We start from the raw sequence: 15255 nt of genomic DNA on the forward strand, positions 1-15255 counted from the left end.
TGTGATTATTATTTTCCAATAATCCCTAGCTCTGCCATTCTGTGTCTCCAAATCTTTATTTTCATGTCTACCTTTTCTAACAATTCTCTGTAGACAATCTCATCCATTTCCAACCTACTAGGCTTAACACTGAGTGCGATCCTTAAAGGACCAAGCACAGCCCAGAATACTCTAAATTCACAACATGTACTAAATATTCTCTACCTACATTTTCTCTTTATATGTTAATACTGAGAAAATGTATAAGAAAAGTCTCATCACTCGACACAAACTGTAACCTAATGAACATTTACTGCATGACTATTTAATAGCGATTGAACAGTCACCTGCCTGGCACTGTGCTGTTAAGTCATATTCTCCTCAGGAAAAGAACACACATACCTTCTCTAAAAAGCTTCTATTCATGTATAAAATCTATTGTAAGCAAACAGCAATACTTATGTATATACATAAAAAATCTGTTACAGAACAATTAATTTCTAAGTGTATTTGCTGCTACTACTGTAGGCAAGTTATTCTTCTTGGCAGCTGTGAACTCTCCCCTCTGGAAATAGTTCTTAATTTGGCAGGGATGTCAGAGCCAACAGAAGTGTGGTACATGGGTACCAATTTTTTCCTGCTTATCCACTTAATCATACTTTTAGATGATTCTCAACAACCTCAGAACTTCAAATGCTAAAATGTGCAAACATACATGGTTAAAAAATAAAAAGCACTATAAGAAACTTAAAAAAACAAACAAACTATCAAAAGCAGTGTTTCAGGTTTACCTGGAGTAGATTTAAGGGCCTGAGACTTGAAGTATTTTTTAAACCAAATGGAACACCTATTAAACAAAACTCATGGTTAAAACAGGAAATTAAAACTTTATTGTATTTGGAGGTACTTTATACTTTAGCATATAAAAATACAACATTTTAAGTACTCTCTGCACAGGCATGCTTATTTTCTATACTTTAAAATTTTCTTAAAACCAGCCCTCCAATTTCATCACTATTTGTTGATAATGAGATCTTATTCAAAGATGTGAAGCACCAGATATACCTTATATTCTGTATTTCAGAAACTGAGACTTCTTTATAACTACTTAAACTACTGGCTGGAAAAGTAATCTAGCAGCATGCAGATACCACAGGTATGATAAGACTGTCACTACTGTGCAAACACATTTCACATATTGGTATCTACTTATATTTCTCAGTGCCAAACAGTATGTGGGAACAATCCTGTCTCTGAGAACCAGTGTGCTTTGTGCTATTTCTTAAAGTGCAAATGCTAATATTAATAATGCTGAAGAACACCAAATTTTGTGTGTAAGGATCAAGCTGAAAGTCGGTAAACAATGCTTTGTTAATTCTGAACTTATTCCCCCAAATTTGTGACACAACACAGAGCAAATCCTAAAGCAGGCATTGCCAAACTTGTCCAGTAGGCTTTGTGAGCCACAGAGACTCTGTCCCTTACTGTTCCTCGTATCTTTAAGAAAACAAACCTTAAAAAATGTAAAACTATTCTTAGCTTGAACTGTGTGTTACAGTTTGCTGATGGCAGTCTTCAAGTATGTATATATCTTCCTCACTAAATATACCAATTTGAACTCTAGTTTAAAAGGTAACTAGTCCTCTAAGCAGGTAATTATATTTAAAAAAGATAAAGGGTAGATAACGCACAAAAGACAGTATGAAAGGCTTGTCTGAAAAATGGAAAAAAAATGTGACAATATGGATAGCCTCTCCAGGAATTCTCATTAAAAAAAAAAAAAAAAAAAGATAACTCCCTTTAAGGGTGGATGACATCTGGGTAATGCTTTATAGCTTATTAAAGGCATTTCCTTATCACTTTATTTATTTTCTTGCAAGTAACAACTTAAGTTAGCTACTTCTACTCCGGCTTTAGAACAGATGAAACTGAGGTTGAGGGGGAACAATTAAGTGACTTCTTCCAGGCCCTACAGTAAGCATTTGGAGCTACCAGTAATTAGAAGAATTATATGTAAATGTAATATCCCAAATTCAACACTGATTCCATTTTCCAGGGCTCCTACCACTAAAGCATACTTATACACAGTAAAAGAAGAATATCAGCTAGAATCAGAAAATCACTGCAATATATTGTTGGCACCACCAGAAGCTGATTTGATCCAAAGAGATGGCTGAAAGTTGATGGAAAAGAAAAAATAAAATGGACAACCACCATTATTATTAGCTCATCTCTTAAGAGTTATGAAGTTGCAGCTGCTCTAGAAAATCGAAGCCACAAGGTTCAGTATTCAGATTCAGTGGAAAATGGATCAATTATATTTTCTCTTTCTGGAGTTGCATTTTTATTGATGGATGCTAGAGAATGCTTTATGTCTGCTGAAGAAACATTTCTAGCCAAAATTGAGAAGTTTATTAACATCTACCAAAATAGTTTTTTGGTTCTGTCTGCTGCCCTGCATGGACCTGAAGAATGGAAACTGATGTTCAGGATTTAGCAGAGATTCCTGGGTAGTAACTTACGGATACTTCCAGTACACAACACAGTAAATACGATTAACCTTATGTGCACCATAGCTAAGATCACCTCCAAACCATACATAGATAGCATCTGCCACAGAATGATAACAACTAAAGCTTACATCATTGAGCAAAGTCCTGTGTGGAAAACACTTCAAAAGATAAAACTGAGTAGTGATACATTTAACCCAAATTAGATTATCAACTATAAATGTTTAATTTAAACATATTTAAATTATATTCTTTGGGTTCTCTTTCTCCTACTCACAGAAAGTTTCTCATAACTTATAGTCAGTTCTCCTTACTATGCTGAGTTTGTTTTTCTGTTCATCTTTTTTTTCTGAGTAAGAAATGAGACTGTTCTACGATACATTCTCTCAAAGAACTTTAAAAGTAGCACAAGTTGTTACAACATTTTCCCAGTACACGTAATTACATTACTACAACCACCACAATGAATTACTACTAATGATGGGGACAGCAGTCATTTTTGAATGTTTATCACGTCTCAGGCATAAACACCTCATCTGTATTTATCCATGTAATCTTCACAACTGTGAGGTAAAGTGTTATTATTATTCTTATTTTATTTATGAGGAAAATGAGGCCCAAAGGTAACTTTGCTATGATTATGCAGTTATGGTAAGTTGCACAAGAAGGATTCAATCCAGGCAGTCCGGCTTCAGAACTGAGGCTTTAAAATGTCATGCTATGTTGCTTTTCTTGCTTACATGTTTTCAAAATATGTTTCTTTTACCTGGAGCAGGACTACACTGGTAACCATTAGTTTCTTTTATAATCATGTTTGAAAGTCAAATATAAAATCTGCAGAGACTTACAGGCTTACCAAGTTTCTTCAGAGAATTTGATAGCCAGATGGTTTTTAATTCAAGTATCAGAATTTTAAAAGCTTTTGACAGGAAATATATTCAACATAATATTTCATTTAAAAAGGATATTAAATGTTTATCACTTAAATGACATTTTAACATAAGCATGGAGTGTAATTTTGTTAGAGATTATTATTTCCAATATTCTGACCTGCTTGAGAGGCTGTCTGCATTGCACCCGGCAATGCGTTTGGTAGCAGACCTCCTGAGGGTAGAAGGCCACTCAGGTTTACTCCTGCAGGAGTTATGGCACCAGTGTTACAGCCCAGCACAGGGTTTGAACCACTCATCAAAGCTTGAGCTCCACTGCAGGAGAATAAGACAAAGCATTAGGCTAGTGCTGTAAAGGAAAAATCCGCTACATAAATCCTTGGATTAAAAAACAAACTACTCCACAAACACAGATACTTCAGTCTTAAATATCAACAGCAAGGTTGGCAAAAATTAAGTACTATGTATCTACTAAGGTTTAAAATATTATCTGGTAGAGTAACATACTCATCAATGGATTAAAAGATGGTAACACAGGATAAACAGGAAAAATCTAAGCTGCTGTCAACGTGAAATCAGTAGTACCACCTTAGTGCCTATAATGGATGTATTACTACCTAAAATTCAAACATACTTGTTGAGATAAATTCTAGTTACGCAGAAACCTTTTTTTTTTCAGTTTCAACAATATACAAATTGTTTTTAATTTCACAAATAATTTCTTTAGATTGGTGAGATTATCTTAAAAAAAAAAATCAGGGCTTCGATGCAAACTTACCAAACAGAGCCCACTACATTGATGAAGTTAAGTCCAGCAGAGTTTGCCATGACCTGGGTGGCTGTGGTTCCTGTAGTTATAGATGTTACCATGGTGGAAAGAGGAATGGTCGTTACAGGCATTGCCTGGCTCAGACACTTTTGCTGCTGAGCAAACTGAGTTAACAAAGTGGGCTGAGGGGTGAAGCCTGAATCTTGGGGAGTAGGGGTAGCTGAAGGGGTAATAGGAGTTGAGCTCTGAGCATCAGGAGGGTGTGGGGTCGATGAAGGGGTTGGTGTAGGAGTAGATGGCTTAGGAGTTCCAGATCCTGCTCATTGAGAAAAATAAAAATTGCTAGTTTGTTATAAATGGCCAGTCCTTTTTCAAATAAGGTTAATGGAATCTTATTTAGCACTGACAGTCTGTTCCAGTTTTTTTTTTAAAAGCAGTTAACTGCAAGTGTTAATTTCTACACATGATACTGAGTGTTGCTACACTCAATTACAATTAAGGATGCAGTATATCACCTACAAATGCCATCAGAGATGCTATTACAGTAACAGTAAAAATATACATTCGTATTCTATCACAAAACCCATTTAAAAGTTAGTTTCCTACCATGCTATCTTTGGCCTAAAAACTTTAAAAGGAATTCAAATTAATTTTTGTTATTTACGATTTCACTAATTTAGGACATCACTTAGAAATATTGCTTATTTTCTGTTAACAGTCTGAGATAAAACTCTGAACATATTTAATAAATTACATACAGTTAACTATCGTATTTGGCACCTAAATATACATATTTAATTCCTAACACATCAAGTTTACCCTGACAGACAAATTTTACAAAACACAGTAATAAAGCAAGTATTTGATAGATAATACTGCATCTTTAACAGTAACTGTGTACTTCGGTTTAAATGTAGAATGTATAGAAAATCTGTTGTGAATGAAGTATGCACAGTTTATCAACTTTAAAAAAAATAAAAAATAAAAAAATAAAAAAAACAAAACCAGAAAAATAAAACCAAAAGCTCTTGAGGTGTTTTCTTTTTTAGCTTTCATGTCCTGCAGAAAGAAAGGAAAGAAATGTGAATGTCCAGAAGCTGTCACTCAACCCTTACTTAAAGTAACAACTGTGTGCAGTAGATTAACATAATAATCCATACCCACAACATAAGAAGTGTGAATAAGACTTTCAGGAAATTTATAAATTTTTTCTTTGTGCAAAACAAGAAGGCAGAAAAATTACACCTTTTGAGCTATCAAGATGAAGATGTTTACATCTAATGCAAAGACCACCCTGTCACTGTGCAGTGTACTAAAACTTTCAGCACATATTCATTATTTATTAAAAAATCTAAAAAACTGGAATGCTTTTTTTATTTGCAAGTTGGTACCTAAATATCTCAGATATTTGTTAATTTGAAGAAATTCAAACTAATGCTAAAATTCTTGAGCAATTATTCTTGATGTTTAAAAAAAAGTATTCAGTAGTAAAAATTACATTTTATTATCTTCAGAATGCTTTATGATCATCCCACATTTTAGTAACTGACAGCAATTAATGAGAGTGTACGGGTATTATTTAAAAAACTAGCTTTCAGTCTACTTCTTACATTTACGAAGACAGGACTGCAGCAACAACTCACATGACATTTTTTTCCGTATCAGCTGCATAGTTTACATAAAATGTAAAATGTCCTAAGGTACACTGGTACAAAAAATAATTTGGAATCTTACTGCTACATTTAATTATCAGATTATTTTTTTCAGGAGATGTGTAGGTTGCAAGTCTATAAGAAAGGTATACACAAGCTGCATACATAAATACAGAAAAACAAATACAATTACAATAAACACATAATACATACAGTCAACAAGAGATCTGCCTGAAGCTTCTTAAAACTTGAACATTTTGGGTAGACAGTACATTCAGATTTCACTATTTCACTGGAAGAACTATCTTAAGAAACACTAATGCAAAAGCTTATGAAGAGTTAATGAAGCATTTAAGTTACAACTTACTTTGTGATGAACTGGCAGGTGACAGGGCAGCTGGAGAAAGCATGCTAACTTGATTAAGATCCACGGATGACTTCCGAGAAAGACTTGGTGGCTTAGAAGCAGGAGGAGGAGTTGGAGATTTAAGAAAGCTGCTGGCCTGTTGTGGTGTAAAATAGTTACCTAGGGAAAAAAATATAGAAGTTATTTGCTAGGTTTACAATTTAGGATTTGATGAATTCTGCTATTTCTTAGATTTATAATTAAAAATTCTGAGCAAATCAAAATATGAATAAATGGATTATGATCATCTGTTTCTTACTCTAGATTATAGAAAATTAAGGAATGCAATACCTGAGGAACTATTTCCTGAGGTTGAGGGAAGTTTGATGGGTGGAGGTCGATGTTTCACTCCCTTCCCCAGTACTGAAGACTGAACTGACACGGTCTCAGGCTGCTGAGAGACAATGATATTAAGCATACTCATTAAAATGATGTCAAATCAGAAATTCACCAATTCAAAACACTGTAACTTATGGATGAAAACACAGTTTAAAAAGATTAGGTATTACACATATTTCAAAAGACTGCACCTTTACAAAGGGAGAAATATTTCTGAGTAAAAAGGTTAAGAGTTTGAAGGAGAAGAGCAGAGTAAGATGACAGCAAAGCTTCACCCTTAAATCTTCCCCAGAAAAATGACAGCTGTAGAAGCCAGGCAGGTGATCAGTATACACAGATGTTCATTATGCTTTTTGTTTTATATCTCTGTGTACATTTGAAAATTTCCATTATATAAAGTTAAATCATGAAAAGAAAATTAAAGTTAAAAGTAAATACAAAACTAAACAATGGACATGAATTTGAACACATTCCAGGAGATGGTAAAGGATAGGGAAGCCTGGTGTGCTGCAGTTCATGGGGTTGTAGTTAGATATGACTTAGCGACTGGATGGCAACAATCCCTCAAAAACTAGTCCTTAATATTTCTCAGATTCCTTGAGAACAATCAGGCAGGAAAAAGTAATAGCACAAAAAAGTTAACCAAACGCACTTCTGTTTCTTTCCCTGGAGAAAGCTGACTCAAGCTGGCTGAGCCACTGGAGCTATGCGACATCTTCACTGGACATTTGGCTTCATTCTGGACCAATTCCTGGTACTGATTGACTACTCTGAAATATTAGGGGGAAAACAAGCAATGATTAGCTAACTCTATTTTAAACATAAATTTATTACATAGGAAATGAATAACAATGAAAAAAGTTCTATGAAAAATAACACAAAAATTAAAATTTAGACAATTTATCTTTGATAAAAGCACAGTCTTTTAATATGTTCAGTAACAAGCTAAAACTGAAAACATTTTGCTAATTAACAATTTAAAAGATCCTTTCAGTATCTTGTCTCTAATATAAAATTACAGGTATTATTCCACCAATAAGCAGCCAAAAGAATTAACCACTGACTCTGACTTATATTCTGATTAAAGTACTACCGAAAACTCATTTTCCTTAGCTACTATAGATATATCTAAGTTTTATTTAAAATACAGCTGTATTTTAAACATTATCCTTTTGTTACTTTCTTAATTCTATTTAAAACTCCTAGGAATACCTAAGATATAATTAAAATCAAAGCTTTGACTCCTAACGGAGTATTCTCTATCCTACAAGAGTAAAGTTTATCATACCTATCCAATCAAAAATAAAGATACAAATATTTTTACCTCTCAGCATCAGTCTTTGATCCAATAACGAACCTAAATTGTTTTTTAAGAAAAGAGAAAAGTATTAAATAGACTTGTTTTAAGGAGCCCCGAGATTACTTTTGAAGTCTTTTAGTAATTTTAAATATAGAATTAAAATCTATTAAGATATCATGAAAAAAATATTGAAAACACATTAAAAAATATTAAATGATGATCAAGTCTTGCATGCATTACAAAATAATTCTGTGAATAAATTGGCTGATTTAATTTAAGGGAGATTTATTTGGGGCTGAAAGTTGCTAAGTGCTACACACCCTTACAAGTGTCTGTCCCACAGCAAAAGTCACTGACCTACCTTGTGCAAGGCCTGTGGCCTTCCTCTCGCTTTACACTTTTGATTTTGGAAGTCATTATTAATGTTTACAGAGCAGGACCTTAGACTACATTTTGACAAAGAAGAGTTTATCACCAACTCAAATAAAGTCTTTACCGACTCTCTTAAAAGGATCTGACATTTATATGATTTCTTAACAGATTAAAATAGTGAGTTTGTTTATTTTTTAATTACCAATTTGAATGATCATCTGTGGAGAAGCTGAAATATAAAATGTAAAAAAAAAAAAAAGAAGAAAAAACTTGTTAATGCAGCTCAAACTTTTAACTTCATAGCTATTAAATCAAGTAATTTATGAATATGGGAGAATGACTGGAAGGTAATAAGCCACGGAGCATTTCTGCAGCAATGTCGTAAAGCAAAAGGCAAAAAATTCAATTCTCTAATTATCAAACAAATATATAATCAGTTGGCTTTCTGAACCAGTTTTTTTTTAAATGAGAGATATGTCATTTCACTGTGTTTCAGAAAAGTTAGTAACTAACTATTTAAAATGACCAACATGTGTTTCTAAAGGGAAGACTTAAAAAAAATATGGCTAATCAAAATATCTGGTCTTTCTACTAAGTATAAACAAAATAGTAGCTGAGGATCCCCTGACTGCTACTGTTTTCTCCTAATGACTTTTACTTAGGTATTGGTGAGGTTATTCTTTAAAATCCATCTTTCTGCTGTAATTTCAACTCGTATTTTGTTATGATTTAACATAGAGCTAGCTCTTGCTTTTTTTTTCTGCTCAGGTTCTCTTTTTCCTTCTTTTCAAAACACCATCAACTTGACTAAAAGAAGAGAACTAATAATAAAACATGAAAACAAAACTAAATACTGGATACCTTGTAGTAAACATATGCAACCCATAAGTTTAGGAAGTTCAACTACAGTTGGCCCTCTATATCTGTGGATTCTGTATTCTCAGATTCAACCATCATGGAGTGAAAATATTTGGGGGGTGGGGGGCGGAAATATTCCAGAAAGTTCTGAAAAGTAAAACTTGAAGTTGCTATGGGCTGGCAACTATTTACACAACATTTAAGTTGTATTTACTACTTATTTACATGGCATTTACATTGTATTGGGTATTGTAAACTAGAGTATGTGGGAGGATATGAGTATGTTGCAAATATGTACTATTTTGATGTAAGAGACATGACCATCTGCAGATTTTGGTACCCAAGGGGTCATGGGATCAGTGCCCTGCAGATAGTGAGGACCAACTTTATACTTATTGCTTTCTATTATTTTTGGCCACACCGCACAGCATGCAGGATCCTGGTTCCATCACCAGGGATCAAATCTTTGGCCCCGCAATGGTAGCATGGAGTCCTATCCACTGGACTGCAGGGAAGTCCCATGTAGACATATTTAGAGAGCCAGTAACTACATGAAGCACTGAGTCCGTGTCCTTACAGGCAGTGCTGAAATATCAAGCATTTTAAACAGCTTTTACAGTTACAGTAACCTTGCTTCCCATTTAAAACCAATTATTGCCAGAAGCACTTTATGCTCACAGAGGTTAAAGTCATAAGTGAAAGTGCAAGTGTTAGTCACTCCATCATGTCTGACTCTTTGCAACCCCATGGATTGTAGCCACCAGGCTCCTCTGTCCATGGAATTCTCCAGGCAAGAAAACTGGCATGGGTTGCTATTCCCTTCTCCAGGGACTCTTCCCTACTCAGGTCGAACCCAGGTCTCCTGCATTGCAGGTGGGTTCTTTACTGTCTGAGTTACCAGGGAAGCCCCTCAAAGTCGTAAGTGGCAGCATATAAATATATCAAAAGGAACAGCACAGGCATAGATTTTATAGCAAATATAAAAATAACTAAGCATAGTTTTTAAAAAAGAAATTATTATTTTAAAGAACTCATGGACAACAATGGTAACTACAATTTAAGTTTACTGAGGTCTGCTGCCAAATCTAACTGAAGTTAACTAACAAAAAAGGGAAATTTTTATTCATCAAAAGCTCATGAGTAGTCACTGAATAAACTCTTGATGGTTTACTTGGTCAAATACATGTATTTAACAGAACTCACTGGGATGGCGACATTGGACTGTCACTCTCCTCGTCTTCTTTACATGGCTGGATTTTACCATAGTAAAGTGGATCACCAAGTGACTGCAAAATGGTCAGCTTTGTTTTCTGATACTGATTACCAGCTTCACATTCAAATATATAATCATCTTTTACGTCCTGAAAAAAAGCATCCCAAATAAATACCCTCTTCCGAAAATACATTATCAGAATTAACAAAAACCAGGAATAAATAACACACTAACTTATATCTAGCAATTAAGAAACATGGAACATATTCTGTAGACCTATTTAAAACTGTCTAAAAGGGCCTTCCTGGTGACTCAGTGACAAAGAATCCGCCTGCCATTCTTTAAAAACAGAAGGAGATCCCAAAGTAATAAATTCAGATCCCAGATTAGAAACAACATCAAAAGAAACGGAGCCTGCAATGGTTACTTACATGGGCTGGCCAGACTGTTGGTTGTGAGTCATCAGATTTGATAGATTTTTCTACTTTGGCATATTTTTCCACCTAAGCAACCACATCAAGAGACATCAGATATAATGAAACCAGTATTATGACAATAGACAAAAACCTAAGTAACTTAATACAATATGCTCTTTAGCACAAGAATTCTTGAATCACTAATAACATCAACTATTTATGCTTAAGTAGTTTCAAATTCTCCTGATGTATATTTAACTAGACCAACTGGTTTTACAATAAAACAAAATTAGGATCTCTTTTGCCATTAAACAAATGTAATAAACACAAATGCCTCTTCCTTTTACTCCATAAGTAGGTATCATATTTGTCTTTTAGGAAAACTGGGATGTCAGAGAGGTGAGCAGGACCAGGATCTTTTCTTTTGGCTGGGTCTTTACTGGAATTGTCACGTAACAGTGTGGACAAAACTAGAAAGAGACTACGGAAATTATATTAAAATTGGTAAAATTTTTGTAAATCTCCATTTTCTCGTCAAACTCAAACCATATTTTCCATGTATTTTCTACCAGACTTGTATTTTCTACCAGACTCCATGAACTGAAAAGTTCTCTTCTTTCTGGTAACCACGATTTTTAAGAGTAATAGACTCACTTGGGCATCTGGTAAAAATTCAGATTCCCATGTCCCTCCCCTGGAGACCTGACTCTGTAAGCTGGACTGAAGTGGGGCTTTAACTGGTATCCTAGATGTTTCAACTGATCAGTCAGACTGAGAAACTTTGTATTAGGGCTTTTCTATTCAAAGCAAGGTCTGCAGAGCCCAGTACCATGCAACCTAAAAGCCTGTCAAGTACTGCAAGAGACCAGGCCCTAGCCCAGACTTGCCGAATTGGAATCTGCATTTTAAGAAGCAACCCACATGATTCTTATGTACATAAAGGTTTGGGAAGCGCTGCTTTATATATACCCAGATCGCCCTCTGAAGTCAATTCCTCCCTTTGGTATTTGCACCAAACATCTCTTCTCAGGCCATGTTCCTTGAGGGGTGTATAGATAGATACACACTGAAAGATAATGTGGCTTACTTTCTTGAGTTGTATATAGTCTACTTCTAATGCTTTTGGCTTTGTGCTTTTGAAAATCTTTTTAAAATTACAGATAATAAGATCTACACATGTGCTAGCCAAGGAAGTATGCACAGAGCAAACATCTGTTAAAATAACTAACCACTTCTACAGAGTTTAACGAATAATAAAAACAGGAGAAATAGGAAAATAAAAGAAATACGGGACCTCCTATCAAAAGATCTCTTTCTTTGCTCATTTATAGTTCATGTACATTATAGACCAGCAAAGACTACTACTCAAGGATGAGAGCCTTGGCCACTGCTCCAGTATTGTTAATTTTTTAATTTAACCAATGAGAAGTATTATCAGGAAATTATGACAAAATATTATGAAAAAAAAATCAGAGGCATTTTATGCATATTATGTAATATGTACCATTTTTTTACACATTTGGAAATACCTTGCTTATTTTTCCTGCTCTAAAACAAATTTATATTAAGGAGTTACATAACTTAGACAAATAATATGAAAGACCAGCTTCTGAAAATGCGCAGTTGACTTAAGAAGTGTTTTTGCACAAACATGGAGAATGAACTAGTGGTTAAAACTAGGGGGAAAAAAGGGGGTTATTATGGGATTATATAAAATCATGTGTGATAAAATTTTGAAAACTATAAAGCACTACATAAAGAATCTTTCATTCAATAAAATTAAAAGAGAAAAGTAGCGGTAGTAAGAATCTTCATTTTCCCAAAGTATAAGATACTATTAGTGAGATTTAGGAATCTAACATATGAAAATAAGTGCAATTCACGAACTGACTTACATCCACCTCAGAAGGTACAGCCAAATTACAGGGACTCCGTTTCCACATATCTACACACTAAAAAAATTAAAAACAGTATAAATAAATATACTTAAAATGCACAATAAGGCATTTGGTATAATAAGCTTCATTTAAAAACATATACTTACATTTCCTGCTTTAGAAATTTTGAGGTCATAATGCTGACCTGCTTTTCTTTCCTTTCTTTTTTGTAAGAAATCAAGTAATTTTAGCTGAGGAGGAGGTGGACAATGAGACAGATCCTGTTGCCGATTCAGAGAGGACCTGGAATATCTCTTGAAACATCTGAAATATTAAGAGATTAGAATTATTGATACACCAAGCTAATAAAAGAAACTCAGAATAAATATGGTTTAAAAAATGTGTAATTAAACCACAAATATTTGTAGAACACTGTCACTTGCCAAGCAATGTTCCAGGCACTGGTGAAATAAAAATGAACACGACGAACACAATTCCTGCTCCCATGGAGCTGACAGTCAAGAAGAGAAGACACATATACATTCACAAAGGAACAGGTCAGATCACTCCAGATAACAGCAGAGTACGAGTGAAAAGCAGGGTCCTGGGAGGAGTAAGTGATACGGAGGGCAACACTAGGGGAGGGCAGGAAGGACTCTGAAGAAAATGTGTGAGCCAAGACGTGACAAGAAGAAACAACCTGTGGAGGGATAAGGGAATGAGTATTTGAAGCAGAGAATTTTAAAAGTTTCTGAGGCAGGAACAAAGCTGGCTTGTTTCAAAAAGGAAAAACACAGGTGGGACTAGAGCACCAGCAGGAAATGAGGTCAAAGAGCAAGGCAAGGGCCTTCCTTGCAGATGAATGATAACATAAAGTACAATGGGATGGTTTTAGAGGAATTTAAGCAAGTGGTGGCATGATCTGCTTTGAGGTTTTTAAAACATTACTTTGGTTTGCCTGTGTGGTAAACAGACCAAAAGGGAGCAAAGGTGAAGCAGTCAGACCAGGTAGGAAGGCGTTTATCACAGAAGTCAAGATGAAGATGACAGTGGTTTGGTCTAAGGTACTGGTAGTGGGTGTGGAGAGATGTGGAAAGAGGTTCTAGGGCACTTTATGGGACTGCTGACGGATTCTCTATGGACTTATTTCACTATTTCCAAAGCTGTACCTTTTCCTCAGCATATATTACTTCAACAGTAAAACAGAGAATTTAGAAAATGGGTAGGTTATTTCAGCCCCTTCAAACTTGAAGATCCAAAGTGGACAATGGAAATAGTCAAAGAGAACTTCATGATGAGCCAACTATAACTGCAATCTAAATTAATATGTATTCTTTTACTTTATTGAGATGGCTAAAATATTCAAAGACAAGTTACCATGTTATAAAAGGGCATTTAGTTATAAACTGACTTCTAAAACTATTATCGCTTTTCCCCAGATCTGTAAAAGAAATTACAAATTGATTTTTTTAAAGGTAACATTAACAAAAATTACACTGGTATTAGGAAGGGATAAATTATTCTTTATTCTTATACTCGTCTCTGCTCAGAATTTCTTTTTGGTGAACAGACTCTAAATTTATAGGTTCAGTTCAGTTCAGTCACTCAGTTGTGTCCAATTATTTGAGACCCCATGAATCGCAGCATGCCAGGCCTCCCTGTCCATCACCAACTCCTGGAGTGCACCTAGACTCACGTCCATCTAGTCAGTGATGCCATCCAACCATCTCATCCTCTGTCGTCCCCTTCTCCTCCTGCCCCCAATCCCTCCCAGCATCAGAGTCTTTTCCAATGAGTCAACTCTTCGCATGAGGTGGCCAAAGTACTGGAGTTTCAGCTTTAGCCTCATTCCTTCCAAAGAAATCCCAGGGCTGATCTTCAGAATGGACTGGCTGGATCTCCTTGCAGTCCAAGGGACTCTCAGGAGTCTTCGCCAACACCACAGTTCAAAAGCATCAATTCTTCGGTGCTCAGCTTTCTTTATAGGACAACTCTCACATTCATACATGACTACTGGAAAAGCCATAGCCTTGACTAGAAGGACCTTTGTTGGCAAAGTAATGTCTCTGCTTTTGAATATGCTATCTAGGTTGGTCCTAACTTTCCTTCCAAGGAGTAAACGTCTTTTAATTTCATGGTTGCAGTCACCATCTGCAGTGATTTTGGAGCCCAAAAGAATACAGCCTGACACTTTTCCACTGTTTCCCCATCTATTTCCCATGAAGTGATGGGACCGGATGCCATGATCTTCGTTTTCTGAATGTTAAGCTTTAAGCCAACTTTTTCACTCTCCACTTTCATCAAGAGGCTTTTTAGTTCCTCTTCACTTTCTGCCATAAGGGTGGTGTCATCTGCATATCTGAGGTTATTGCTATTTCTCCCGGCAATCTTGATTCCAGCTTGTGTTTCTTCCAGCCCAGAGTTTCTCATGATGTACTCTGCATAGAAGTTAAATAAGCAGGGTGACCATATACAGCCTTGACGTACTCCTTTTCCTATTTGGAACCAGTCTGTTGTTCCATGTCCAGTTCTAACTGTTGCTTCCTGACCTGCATACAAATTTCTCAAGAGGCAGATCAGGTGGTCTGGTATTCCCATCTCTTTCAGAATTTTTCAGTTTATTGTGATCCACACAGTCAAAGGCTTTGGCATAGTCAATAAAGCAGAAATAGAT

At 35.3% G+C, this 15255-nt stretch overlaps 1 protein-coding gene and 1 pseudogene across 3 annotated transcripts in view; one reads left to right on the forward strand and one right to left on the reverse strand.

Annotated features, from left to right (window-relative positions):
- Positions 1–15255, reverse strand: part of SUPT20H (suppressor of Ty 20 homolog (S. cerevisiae)) — a 39281-nt gene that overhangs the window by 9114 nt on the left and 14912 nt on the right. For 2 of the 3 annotated variants that reach the window (XM_010835630.1, XM_010835628.1), the window contains exons 11-22: positions 12749–12905; positions 12600–12656; positions 10720–10791; positions 10279–10436; positions 8420–8446; positions 7870–7902; positions 7198–7315; positions 6498–6600; positions 6168–6326; positions 4158–4464; positions 3540–3694; positions 771–826 (exon numbers count right to left, since the gene is read on the reverse strand). In XM_010835630.1, coding sequence (XP_010833932.1) covers positions 771–826; positions 3540–3694; positions 4158–4464; positions 6168–6326; positions 6498–6600; positions 7198–7315; positions 7870–7902; positions 8420–8446; positions 10279–10436; positions 10720–10791; positions 12600–12656; positions 12749–12905 — 1402 coding nt within the window. The remainder of the gene's footprint in view (positions 1–770; positions 827–3539; positions 3695–4157; positions 4465–6167; positions 6327–6497; positions 6601–7197; positions 7316–7869; positions 7903–8419; positions 8447–10278; positions 10437–10719; positions 10792–12599; positions 12657–12748; positions 12906–15255) is intronic. The other variant, XM_010835629.1, reaches the window with a different exon arrangement.
- LOC104985509 lies at positions 1121–2777 on the forward strand (annotated as a pseudogene).

The sequence above is a fragment of the Bison bison genome, unplaced genomic scaffold, assembly GCF_000754665.1.
Source record: "Bison bison bison isolate TAMUID 2011002044 unplaced genomic scaffold, Bison_UMD1.0 scf7180017864048, whole genome shotgun sequence".
NCBI lineage: Eukaryota > Metazoa > Chordata > Mammalia > Artiodactyla > Bovidae > Bison > Bison bison.